General features: G+C 48.3%; 1 protein-coding gene across 6 annotated transcripts in view; it reads left to right on the top strand.

The window, feature by feature from the left end:
• akap6 (A-kinase anchoring protein 6) overlaps positions 1-13,616 on the top strand; it is a 34,399-nt gene that overhangs the window by 11,630 nt on the left and 9,153 nt on the right. For all 6 annotated transcript variants that reach the window (XM_088400057.1, XM_088400056.1, XM_088400054.1 and 3 more), the window contains 3 exons: positions 7,291-7,406; positions 7,724-7,826; positions 11,589-11,753. In XM_088400057.1, the coding sequence (XP_088256183.1) occupies positions 7,291-7,406; positions 7,724-7,826; positions 11,589-11,753 (384 nt within the window). The remainder of the gene's footprint in view (positions 1-7,290; positions 7,407-7,723; positions 7,827-11,588; positions 11,754-13,616) is intronic.

The following is a 13,616-nucleotide window of genomic DNA, read 5'->3' on the forward strand; positions in this document are numbered from 1 at the left end:
ACTGAGTTGACTTTCAAGTGGGGATAAGGCGAAAAGAGCGTCAAGATTGTTTGCGTGCGACTCATTTCAGTAATGTCCTGAGGTTATTGCAATCTCCCAAAAACCAAATTAGGGCCCATCGGACTCCTGGCTGATACCTGCGACGACCAATCAGACGCCGGCACTTCACTTTCCATCATTTAAGATTAAACTTGGAGCTCCGTGTTGCTGTTAATCCGCACGCGGCGGCAGAGTCGAGTGTGAGTGATGTGTGCCATGTGCTGGCGGCAACAGTGCAGGTATGCACGCGCAGACACGCAAATGAATACGAGAAGGCCATGCATAAAACATCATGTTAAAATCGTGTCACGCAAACAAAACTTTTTTTCAAAAGATGAATTTAGTCACGCTTGACTTTGAGAGAAACATTTGCCGCGACGCGACACGCTTGAATTAAAAGCAGCCATGACACTAAAAAGTGTCATTCGGACCTCACAAAACAATTCTGTCCGAAGGGCCCATTTAGACTCAGGCTCCCCTTGAAGCCAACTCGACATGACATCATCGAGTCATATAGCTGACACAACCCCAAGTTGACGATGGATCCCCCAAAGTGTCCCGACTCTCACCGTCGGAACAAGAAGCCTAAATTGGGAGCAGCTGGGCTGGGCCACACCGGGCCGGGCACAACGACTAACCCTAACCTTGGCCTGAATCCAATTTGAAAAAAAAAGAGGGAGGCGCTTTGAGAAAAGCAGAGTTTGGCTCAGTCCACACCAACGCCTCTGTGTGCATGTGTGGAACATTGGCTTCCATCTATTTTTCATTAGGGAGTGTGGAGAAATAATTCAGCCCAACACGATAAAACACACGCACAAACACACGCGCGCATGGACGCACACACTCGTTTGTAGATGTAAACATTTGCGCACGCCAATGCGCACGGACACACACACGCGTCCTCCTGACGACTCAATTACGACTCCCCCTCGTCGTCCTCGCCCCAACCCCTACCCCCCCGCCGCTCTCAAAGCCAATCAAAACCACATTTCAACCTTGTTTCAACTTCTTTGTATTCACACACGCTTGCTCGCTGGCACACGACGGTTGATTTGCACACTTTTAGAAAGCCAACCAAATCTACATGTTTCTTTAAGCTAACAAGTCAAAAGACTACGATGGATGGATGGACGGACGGACGGATGGACAAAGACAAGTTAATTGAAATGGATGGAGGGATGGGTGATGCCGATGCCATCTCGGCTCCCAGACTCAGCATAAGGGTATAGATGAAGATGTGGCTATTCCTATTCAGAGCGCATTTTGGAAAAGCGCTGTCGACGTGCCGGATGGAGCGTGATGCAGGCGGGCGGTACCCTCGCCTGTGCCCTCGCTTGTGCCCTCGCTTGTGCTCTGGTTGCCATTTCAGGAGAATTTAGCACGTCGGTGCTCCATAAACATGGTAGAAGCGACTGAGGAGGGAAGAAATGACGTATTGGATGAGTGGATGAAGGGATGATGGAGGCAGGCGTGCGTGTGTCTTTGCACCTGAGAGGCACACGAAATCAGCGCAGATGAGGTCATTGAGGCATCGTTTGTTATCGGCCGCAAGGGGTTCTCATGGGCAGCAGATTCGCCACCCTCACCTGGCGACCGAACGGAGGGATGTGTTATTTTCCCATTCTGCCCAGCCGGCTCTCGTAAGAAGCCACCTCATCATTTTTGCCGCCACTAACTGTTACCATCTTGTTTAGCACCTTGAAATATTATTCGGGCTGGCTCGGCGTCCCTCAGCTTGTCATCTACAAGCAGCGATTGGCCCGGTGACCTCTCCCGCTTCATTTCAATGTCACTGCCACTCAAAATGTCCGCCCACGCCTAGCCTAGCCTAGCCTGTCATAGCGCGGCCTGGTTACTGTATGTGCGAGGCCCTTTGTTAATTGTGTATTCTGTGCTTCATCATCACGACCCCCCCCCCTTTGCAATCCACCGCCAGCGCAACGCACCGCTGGCCACGCTGCGAGAGCGTGTGTGCGCCAGCACGAGCTGAGCGAGGGTGAAGGATGCCTATCGCTCCATCAGAATCCTTGTTAAATATTCATTGACAATTATTCGCTTTGACCGGAGAGTTTGATTATGACGAGGATGAAGGCGACAAGACAGCGATGCCGCCCCAGAGAACGGCAAAAAGAAAGGCCCCCCCATCGTCTTGAAGTTTAATTGACTGCCGAAATGTCAAAAGCAAGCTATGCCCCGCCCCCTGCACCTTCACCATTTAATCAATTAATCCACCGACACTTGAGGAAGTAACGTCTCCAAACTGATCGCCTCATGTTGCCTGACTATTTTGGAAGAGTGTATGTGTCACGTGGTATTGTGGATGGAGGAATGGAGGACAACAGATGCTCAGATTCATTTGATCAATTTTGTTGGAAAGCCTTCATGTTCTCTCTCACAGACTCGTTTGTTTCCTCCAGTTTTGTGTGTCTTAATTATTTCCTAATTAGCCTGCATGTTAATTAGCATGCTGGCTAATGTTAATTTGCTCCATTAATGGGAGGCGCAGCAGCACCCCCCCCCCCAAACACCCGCCCCCCCCAAACACCCGCCAACGCCACTTTGTCGACACCTGACACGTCTTCATCTGAAACACACACATGCGAAAAGCACATGTTTGTGAGATGTTAGCAGGTCATTTAGCGCATGGGGAACAGCAGCGCATTGAAGACTGGCGAGCTCAAATGTGACCCGAAACACCCATGTGGGTGGGCTAACTAGCCACCAACAAAGCTAACAAACAGGCCAACAAGAGAAGCTTACAAGCGAACACCAAAGGTCCTCCATCTTGTTCTGTCCATCCATCAAACAGGCCAACAAGAGAAGCTTACAAGCGAACACCAAAGGTCCTCCATCTTGTTCTGTCCATCCATCCGTTGACATCCTTGCTCATATTCATATTTGAGATGTGTTTGTTTAGAAAAGCAACAAAGCATGTGCGTGGGCATTTGTTTAGAAAAGCAACAAAACACGCATGTGCGTGGGCACGTGCATGTTCATCTGGCCCTCATATTCACTGTTGATCAAAGTGGAGCGTTCATTCAACAGCTTCACATTCCACTATTACTATTACAGTATTGACGTGAGCGCACGTGTGTGTGTATTTGCGTGCGCCATGCCCTCATTTCCATTATTGATCCTGTATCATTACCCACCGCTCTGCTCTATCAAGACAAAAACACCCTCTTATTCAGGGATGAGAATCTTCCGCGGATCCGCGGATTTCCGTGTTATTTTCCGTCGGGAGTATCATTTTCGTGAATCGTGTAGATCCGTTGAGATTTTTTTTTTTTATATGGGGGGGGGGGCGGCTGGCAGCAGTATTGCGACAACAGCCGCCTTATTTTCGGCAGCGTTTTGGTGCTACTTTGGTCACATCATTTGCCTACTCATTTGCCTAATCAGCAAAAGTTTTCGCCAGCATGGCGAAGGTTTTAGAGAAAAAAGACGAGGATCGTGCCAGGGAAAAAGACAAGTCGAACGGGATCAGGAACTGCTTCAGATGGGCATGGCTCGAGAGCCGCGACATTTTACTAATCGGAACACAAAGACGCTCTTAAAGCAATGCGACAGTGAGCGCCCGGCGCGCTGCAGTTGCGCGATCGGACTAAATTAAGCTCCCTGCGCACTGAGGTCCACTTAAATTTTGGAAAGTACATCAGGACTTTAAAAGTATTTTCTAAATTTTAACGACCGCTCTGTCGCAATAATGCGACCAGCGCGATGCAGTTGTGCGGTCGGTGGCGCGCTACGGTTGCGCGTTCGGCAGTGCGCTGCAGTTGCGCGATCCGACAAAATTAAGCTCCCTGTGCACTGAGGTCCACTTAAATTTTGGAAAGTACATCAGGACTTTGTGGTGAATTGTCTTTGTTGCTTCGCTGGTCTTCAAAAAACACTTGGTGGACGATGGCTGGCCCAGAGAAGGAATACTCCGGTGTCACACGGCTGATTGGGAAAATATTTTATTCAACCGATGTCAGAGTGAAGTTTCTCCAAATATTCGAGTGGCCCAACAGCAAAGATGTTAGCAGCCCCTCTCTTCTGCCAGGCCCCACACCTTTTATAGCTGGCAAGACGCTGATGTCATGGCTTTGAGTAACAGCTGCGGTTCGAGTCTCAGTCTACTGCTTGCTTTCGATGCCCCTAAAAGGGCATGTACTAGGCTCTCCCTGGTCACCAACAAATGGTCCATCCATATTCTAAGTCCCTATACATTACTGAAACTAAAGCCTCTCTGCCCAGCAAAAATAGCTTATGGTAGTCTCACTGGTACTAATTGACCTTCTAAGGCAGGGGTGTCAAAGTCAAATGGACGGAGGGCCAAATAAAAAAATTAGCTACAAGCCGAGGGCCGGACTGATCGAATGTTCATTGAATTTTTTTTAAATGACGCATATAGTCTAGTGAACCTAATTGAACCTACTGAAAACCTAACAAATATATTCCAACATGATCAGATAAATAAAGCAATATTTTCTTATGGCTCTGTCAATAATCTTTAATTTTCAACAGACACAAACGACAAATTTCCTTTATATAAAAATCCCATAACATGAACATTAAATGAAAGAAACCTGTATTGTTTAAGGCACCATCAGTAACCTATATTTTATATTTTAGCAAAAGTGGGCTAAATTTACTTCAAAGAAAAAAATAATAGCAATTTTCTATCATCCACGCAACTGAAATATTTTTAAAATATAATTGGATTGAAATACAATAAAATAAAGTGCAAAAATCTATTAATCAAAAACAACACTTTCCTCAAGGAGAAGTAACATGCAGTGAAAACAAATATTAAACTTTGACTTTTAAACTTTCTATTTTAGCAAAAGTGGGCTAAATTTACTTCAAAGAAAAAAAATAATTCGCGTCTTTCGTTTCATAATGTCGTCTCAGATTATACTCTTTCAGTACCGCCACACTTTCTCCACACAGAAGACACAGGTTTTCCTGCTACCTCCGTGAACATATACTCCGACTCCCACCTTGTTTGAAACTCCCGGTTCTCAGTGTCCACCTTCCTTTTTGCCATTTTTGATGGGTATCTGAAAGTTAATTTTACAGTTATGCTGACGACTGCTGTGCTAATAATAAACACTGAAATGAAGCAGCGTACTGCTCGGTGCGTCACCGTTGCATTGTGGGAAATGTAGTATTGGTGCGTGTAAAAGATCTGCGGGCTGCCGGCTTGCTGCGGTCTGCGGGCCGGTTCTAATAATAAATCAAGATCATCCCAGGGGCCGTAAAAAACCTTCTCGCGGGCCGGATGTGGCCCGCGGGCCTTGACTCTGACATATGTGTTCTAAGCCAACATACAGGGACACATGACAGCTAAAACTTACCACAACTTTAAAAATATTTTCTAAATTTAAGCGACAGCTCTGTCACAATAATGCGATCAGCGCGGTGCAGTTGTGCGGTCGGTGACGCGCTACGTTTGCGTGTTCGGCGGTGCGCTGCAGTTGCGCGATCGGACACATTTAAGTTCCCTGCGCACTTACGTCCACTTGAATTTTGGAAAGTACATCAGGAGTTTAAAAATATTTTCAAAATTTCAGCGACGGCTCTGTCACAATAATGCAACCAGCGCGGTGCAGTTGTGCGATCGGCGACGCGCTACGGTTGCGCGTTAGGCGGTGCGCTGCAGTTGAGCGATCAGACAAAAATGCGCAAATGAAAAAATGCTTAAAGTCTTGGAACAGATGAACACTTTTCCATTATATGTAACCGGCAAATATATTAGGAATTGACCGATTCGCTTCTCGAACCGCCTTCTAGAACGGATTGTGGTCGAAAACCGAGGTTTGATTGTATTATATTCACCTTGATAGCCCACCAGGAATATTTTTTTAACAAAACTGTTGAAATTGAGTGATGAAAGTAATGGTTTTGGGATTGCTATAATGCCAAAAACCAGGAGTTTCCAGGGAGCTTTTCCCCCTGAGCCCCCAGGGCCTGTGGGTCCTGTGGCGCCCAATAGGAGCCTGTGGCCCCTGCAGCCCCCAATGGGGGCCTGTGGCTCATGGCCCACTGCGGCCCCCATTGGGGGGGCACAGGCCCCTGGCCCCCTGCGGCAAGTGGGGGGGCACAGGCCCCAGTGGGGCATGCGGCCCCCAGACCCTGGCTACTTTTCAGTGTTTTTTTTCATTTGCCATTCTCATCCTTGCTTATTGGAGTATCTCCCTATTGGAGTAGCAACAGGCTACAACCCAGGGCCAGTAAACATAAGCATAACTCTCGGGCCAACAATCAAGGGCCAACAATCTAGCTTTAACAATCTAGGGCCAACAATCTCGGGCCAACAATCTAGTTTTAACAATCTCGGGCCAACAATTTGGGGCCGACAATCTAGTTTTAACAATCAAGGGCCAACAATCTGTGGCCAACAATTTCGGGCCAATAATTCTATGTAGTTTTAACAATATAGGGTCAACAAGCTTGAAGAAAACTCTTGTCCCAATCAACAATACAGAACCCACAAGACGGAGGCTATAGAACGTCAACAAGATGAAGCCCCGAAAAGCAAGCAAGCCTACATCGCAGAGCGCCGCTCTGCCGCGTTGTGATCGGCTGCACCGCAATCTTGCGCTCTGCTTTCGGCCGTCCCCTTCCTTCCACGTGTCATCAGAAAGAAAGAACAATCGGGAGCAGCCGTGAGCAAGTCAGCTGGCTCACAGGTTGTTTTTTTCCCGCCGCTCTCCACATGTCCGCAGATGATTGCATCCTGCCGTTTTGTTTATTAGCTCCCTGATTGAGGCGCACTGCCTCCACAGATTGGATGACCTTTCCGGATCCTTACGCTAAGTATATGAGACGGCCGACGACGGCGGCGTGTCCGCCCCGGCCTCATCTCCATACAATTTGTACGCAATTACACGCGAGCGGTGGCGAGTGGCCCGGATTCGTGGCGTGACGCACGTGAAGGAGACTGCTGCTCGCTTCGAGTGCACTGGGTGCGCTCTTCACGCTCAGCCGCTCGCTCGTACCAGAGCTCATTTGTTCCACCGAATGCGATTGGCGCAAACGGTGCGCCTGATTTATATCAGCTCGCATGCGGGATGAGGCCGGACGGCGCAGCACCCTTTGTAGCTCCATCATAGAGGCTAATCTGGCACACTGTTCCAGATGTTGATTGCTTTTGACTCCAAACTTTTTAAACATGCTCAACGACAACATTTAGATCCGACAGAGAAAACAACAGCGTCGCAATCGCAGCTGCGGTCACAAATTTTGTCTTTGTCCCCCCCTCAGGCAGAACTGCTTTGCAGTCACTATGACGCCCAGCCAGACACCCTCCAGCAGTTGGCCGCCAAGCTCGCCAGCCTGTGCTACGCCTCGCCCGCCGGTGGGGGGTGCCACGTAGACAGGTACGTGAGCCAGTGCCACCGAGTGAGTCACTTCTCGTATTTGCTTGATTGAGCGAAATTGGTGAGGGAACGAGTGAGGGAGCGAGCGCACATGCTAAATCCATTGAAGTCGTGCTTGCCTCCTGCATCCCTTTTGGTTTTCTGGGAGGACGGATGTGCGCGTATCTGAGAGCGTTTAGGCTGAGCAGCTCCACAGAAGGACTTGTCTTGCCGCCCCATGTCATTTTGTTCAGAGTCGATTCCAGCGCGCTGTCACACGCCTCCTCTCTGGTACTTGTACCTGTCGGTCCACGTCAGGTGTGTTTTCCCTCCTTCAGCCCGCAAGACTTTGAGCGCCCCTACGAGGAGCTGCTGACGGACGCGGACGCCGCGGCCAGCGACATCCCACGGCCGCCTATGTCGAAGCAGCATCTGCCGCGGGTAAAACCGCCGTCCGCTCGCCCGCTCCTCCCGTCCTCCCTTGCCGTTGGCAAATGAGCATTGAACCGCCAACAAAATGGCGCCCGCCAACAGCAACTGGTTTGATAAGCTAACAGAAGATCAAACATCAAAACACGCATGGAAAAACTGATGCACAAGCGCACACACAATTAGCAAAACATAAAAACACAAAAAAGAATCCTCACAAATGAAAAGATTCACAAATACACACTCTTAAAAAACTGAAAGACCACCACAAAACATGAACACAAGAGATATACTGCACACGCATGCAGAAAAATGAATGCATACGAGAGAGACGCACAAAAAAGACACACACACGCCTGCATTTCACAATTTTGTTTTGAGATTCTTTCTTGTCGCATCTCCAACTTTGACATGACTAATTCATGGTCCAACACACTCAACTGGCCTTCAAATTATTGATAAGTGTAAAGATGAAGCTAATTCCTTCAAAGGAGGCCGGCCAGCTCAAATATTCATCCGCGCATGAATATTCATGAGACGCATCAATTTTCCATGAGAGAGGGATCGCCACCGCCGCTGCCGCCGCTGCCGCCGCTGCTGCCGCCGCTGCTGCCGCCGCTGCTACCGCCGCTGCTGCCGCCGCTGCCGCCGCCACCCATTGTTCTACGTCTGCTTCTCCATCTCCGATTTTTGATGCGTCAACTGCGCCACTGAAATATTGATGGTCCTCTCAACTGGGTGCAAGGTCGCCGTCTTGTCGCAAGTCTTGGCGGCGGCCGACAAACGTCGCCGTGCCTTATTAAGATTCTCGCTTCTTGATCAACTTCGCTCATCTTTCACTGCTGGTGCCATTGTCGAGGTGACGTAGTGCCGGCGACGGAGCAGTGTAGCTTTGAGTTGCTTCTTTTCACGAACCAAAACGTACTACAAAACTTGATTCCATTTTTCCATGATGAAATTCGTCGTTGTTTGTTTCGTCATGGATGAATGGCGGCGTGATGGATGCATTTGGACAGTTTTGATGTCCGACAAGATCGATGATTGTGTGGCTCACTCGAAGCGTGCGTGTGTCTTCCGGGATGCTTTAGAAGAGCTTTGTGCGTGTGCGTTCGCTCCGCGTGACCGTTAAAGAACCTCGCTGTTCCCCTCAAATGCTGGGGGACCTCGACCTCGTAACCATAGCAACACCGGGGGCCAACGAAACCTTATTTTCAAGTGTGTGTGTGTTTCTTGGCAGAGATCGACACTACTGTTAATTGTGAGCTTGCACCGTGGCACTTCATCCAGTGGGGTAGGGCACTGCGTGCGTGTTGTCGACACCAGCGGCTTTGTGGTTCTTGAATGCTCCGACAAATCTTGCCTGAGTTTAATCGAGTAAAGGGGCCGAAAAGAAAAAGGCAAGGTATCTTCCGAAGCATTGAGTGCATTGTGGGAAAAAAAAGTTGAGTTTGTTTTTTCCCCTTCTTCTTCTTTGGGCGGTGTTTGCCCACTTTGATGTTTAAGATGATCCAGCAAGTGTAAATGTCACACAATTAATTTGGAATTTAAGGGCTAAGGGACCTTCTCACACGCACAGGAGGCAGCAGCTAGCATTGTCTTTCAATTTCAATCTTTCATCAATCTCATCAGTGTTTTCAAACGGCATTTTAGGTTTTGCTTGTGTTATCTTTGTCTGATACCCGTGCAAAACGGGGGAAGGATGTTTTGGGAGCGAAAATGAGGAGGCTGAAGAGAGAGCAACAGCAATGTGTACATGTTCTGTTAGGTTAGACAATCTCACGTGTGTTTTCATGCTCATATCTGTACAATTCTCTATTATTTTATATAAACATAACTGCTCAATCAGAACACGAATACAACACACATAACTGCATGAACGCACACACACACACACACACACACACACACACACACACACACACACACACACACACACACACACACACACACACACACACACACACACAGGGGGGACCCCCTGTGAGAGTGGTTCTCACTCTTAACTTATTTTGCAAGAACCACACGGGAGACAGTATGCCCTTTTCAACAGTTGCAAGTGGAGAGTCATTCGTCGCTGTGCAAACGAATAAGGTCTGACTCAGGCCTCTTGCAAGAGCATTTTTATTGAGAGAAACAGGGTGGGGGTGTGAGTGGACAGGATGGGGGTGAAACCCCTGGCCTTTGATCAAAGCATAGCAGGGTTTTTTTTACGATGTTGAGTAAACAGAACAACTTTGATTGCGTCCTCTGCAGCTGGTCAATCAGTTCAAAGGATCTTAGCACTTTGTTCTACTACTTTGTTAAGACAGGACAAGCTAGGTTAATTATTACGGGTTACATTCCAACATGATAATAGGATCAAACTAATCTATCAACCCTAACGCCCCCCACACTCAGGTATCAAATGGTCATGTGACAAGTTCCCGCCTTTCCGGGCAGTATAAAAGAAGCTGACCAGGAGAAGGAAGCTGTTGTTTCATCTGCTGCCGTGCCTCGTGCATTGGCCGCCATTAAACAACCCAAGATCTTGCCAATAAAGAACCAACTCTATACTCCACATCTTTGTTGTTCCTGGCTCAACATCGGACATCCCGCACAACACCCAACAAGGCAAAGAAAAGATGGAAGGATGGAGACAAAGATAAGGAAAGAGGCAAAGAGGGAGTTGAGGAAGAAAATAGAAGGTGAGGAGGAAAAACGACAGCCCAACTCTAGGAAAGGCAGAATGCGGAAGGGAAGGGAAGGGAAGGGAAGGGAAGGGAAGGGAAGGGAAGGGAAGGGAAGGGAAGGGAAGGGAAGGGAAGGGAAGGGAAGGGAAGGGAAGGGAAGGGAAGGGAAGGGAGAAGGAAGTAAGGAGCTCATTCTTGTCTGATGTGGCAAAGGCGAAATGCCCTGTGAGGGCGGACGACCCTCAAGCAGTGCTGGCGGTAGCCGCACAATTGCGAGCCATACAATGGCGAGCCGAGATCTGAAGGCCCAAATTGCGGGCCGTTGAGTCAGCGTCTGCTCACGGAGGCGCAAGAGTGACCGTTGGACTGCCGGCGTCCTTTCCACTCGCGAGACGTTTGTTTGTGTCTGGGGCTCACGTCGCCGTCGTTGTCAAACGCTAATGGCGGAGATGAGACACGCACAGATGGTGCTTGGCGCCACGGCATCCGCTCGCTCCGCGGGAGACTTTTTTGTTTGTTTCTTCCGTGGAACAAAACGCCGCTGCCGTAGCCGCCGCCACCGCCGCCGCCGTCTTTCATCACGGTGATGAGACGGCGCCAGCTGTGCACGCTGGAATTAGTCGACGCGGATGAGTGGCGTGAGCGAGACGTCATTCGGAGCAAACGCGGCAAAACAAACATCGGCAGCTGTGTGTATCTGCACACCTTTCTTCCTTCCTTCCTTCCTTCCTTGCTTCCTTGATCCGTTGCGACAAACCCGTCATGAGAAATTTCCAGGCTGGTTTCTATGATTTTTTTTTTCATAAACAACAAAGATTTTTTCAATGAACGTAAACAGTGTTTGCATTTATTCCGATTTCGGGAGCGCCGTAGCAAAAAGCAATTGCTTTGCTTTGCTCGGACAAACGACGTTCCAGGAAGATGAAACGTTGCGCTTCCACAACATGAACTGTCGACAGCATCAACGCTAGCTTTAGCCTGGACGCGAAAACGCAATGTTTGCTTTTGAGTTGCACTTGAAATGGTGGAAACGTAAAAAGCGACGTCGGCATTTGCCAGTCATGACGATTGACGGAAGCCATTGTCTTCATATCTTCACGTGCAGAAGATGCACTCGCCGCCACCGTCGCTGTGCTCGGATGTCCCAGAGCATCTGCGGGCCAGCATCGAGGAGCTGAAGGCGTGGCTGCGACACGCCGAGCTGCTCATCTTTAACTCCTGCCTGCGGCGGCCCCGGCACCACGCTCGCCAGCAGCTGGCCAGCTTCAAGGTGGGCGATGCCTCTCCTTCACGCTTGTTTCCCTGCTTCCTGCCTTCCTAACTTCCAGTCTTCATTTCCTTCCTGCCTTCCTTCCTCCCTCCGTTCACTCCTCCCTTCCTTCCTTAGTGCTGTCCTGCGTCCTTGACGATCTCTTGCCATGTTTGGGCTATCTGTGGTCCCGCTTGTCGGGTCCCTTTTATCCTCCTTTTATGCTCATTACGCATTGACTTCAAGTTCAATTGACTTGCGCCATGTTTAGCCTGCAACAAGTCCGCCATATCAAATATCTTTGACATTTCTTGAGGAGTAGTGCAGCCAACAAAGTTGTGCAAGACAAACCAACTTTAGGCTTGTAAACAATAAATAATAAATGAAGCCAGGCAAAGGCAGCAGTGGCGTGCTGAGCATCGTGTGCGCGTGCTGGCCTTAACAAAGGCAAAGAACGTATGGCAGGAGGAAGGTAGGAACGGTAACGGGATTTTAATCAACTGGTGTCACACGGCAAACAGCAGCAAGCACCTGGCGATGCTGCGCACACACAATCAATGTATGCAAATGAGTGTGACATGCATGCAAATTAGGAAACACACGTTGAGCACAAATAGTATGATCCCAAAAAGGATGCGAGGGAGCAGAGGGTCAAAAGTGCTCCGACGCAAACACGATGGCCAAAACAAGGTGAAATGTTTGTTTCCATCCCAATTTTGGCACAGCGCAGATTGTCGCAATTTTCAGTGTTGCGTATCACCTGATGAATTGGGTGTACCCGACATTGTCAAAGTCTGCTTTATTGTCAATTTCTTCACATGTCAAGACATACAAAGAGATCGAAATTGCATTTCCTACTATCCCACGGTGACACGGCATATTAAATATTATATACCATAATTTTTGGACTAAAAGTCGCTTGGAATATAGGTCGCATTAGCCATAAAATGCACAATAACGTGAAAATAAACATATATATAAGTCGCTCCGGCGTATAAGTCGCATTTTGGGGGGAAATTTATTCGACAAAATCCAACACCAAGAACAGACATGAATGAGCAACAACAGGCTAAATGATAGGTATGCTAACGTGACATAAACACAAACAAAGCGCTGAGAACGGGCCTGACGTAACTTTCAGAGTTATTAATAAAACTATTACATAAATAACACGTTTATAAAACCATCTGTGTCACTCCAATTCATTAAATCCATCGATCGTCCTTTGTCAACAATGGGTGCGCGCCGCTGACGGCGCTTGCACTTCAAAATATTCTCCAGGCCCATATAACGATACTATATAAATTAGATATCAAATAACTATTATATAAGCAATAATATTATCAAACCATCTGTGCACTCTAAATCATTAAATCCATCGATCAAATTCCTCGTCCTTTGTCAACAATGCCCTGACGTCAGCCTCGTCGTTATCCCACAGCTCTAGTATATAACTATATTGTAGCGTTAACAAAGTACAAGGAAAGACGTGGGTTTGGTAAACGGCTCTTTATTTAACAAAACAAACTTCCAGGCGTGTGGCGGCGTGGACTTCCAGCCACGGAGGTGTAAGAGAGCTCCGTAGAGTAGGACCGGGCGTGCGTAAAAGCCATAATAAAACCTGTGTCACTCCAAATCCTTAAATCCTTCAAACGCTTCGTCCTCCGTGTCACTTAGAAACAACAAACCCGCTAATGATGCCGGTAGTACGTGGGGCCCTTTGTCATCTTCGTTATCCCGTGATCAACCTTTGTCCTTTCTGTAAACAACCGCCGCGCCACGCGGCGCCGTGCTACTGACGTCACTTGAAATTCAAAGTACAGTAATCCCTTGCTACATTGCGGTTCATTTATCGCGGTTTCACTTTTTGGTTTTTTTTGGGGG

The sequence above is a fragment of the Syngnathus floridae genome, chromosome 16 (genome assembly GCF_059516105.1).
Source record: "Syngnathus floridae isolate MCC-2025c chromosome 16, RoL_Sflo_1.0, whole genome shotgun sequence".
NCBI lineage: Eukaryota > Metazoa > Chordata > Actinopteri > Syngnathiformes > Syngnathidae > Syngnathus > Syngnathus floridae.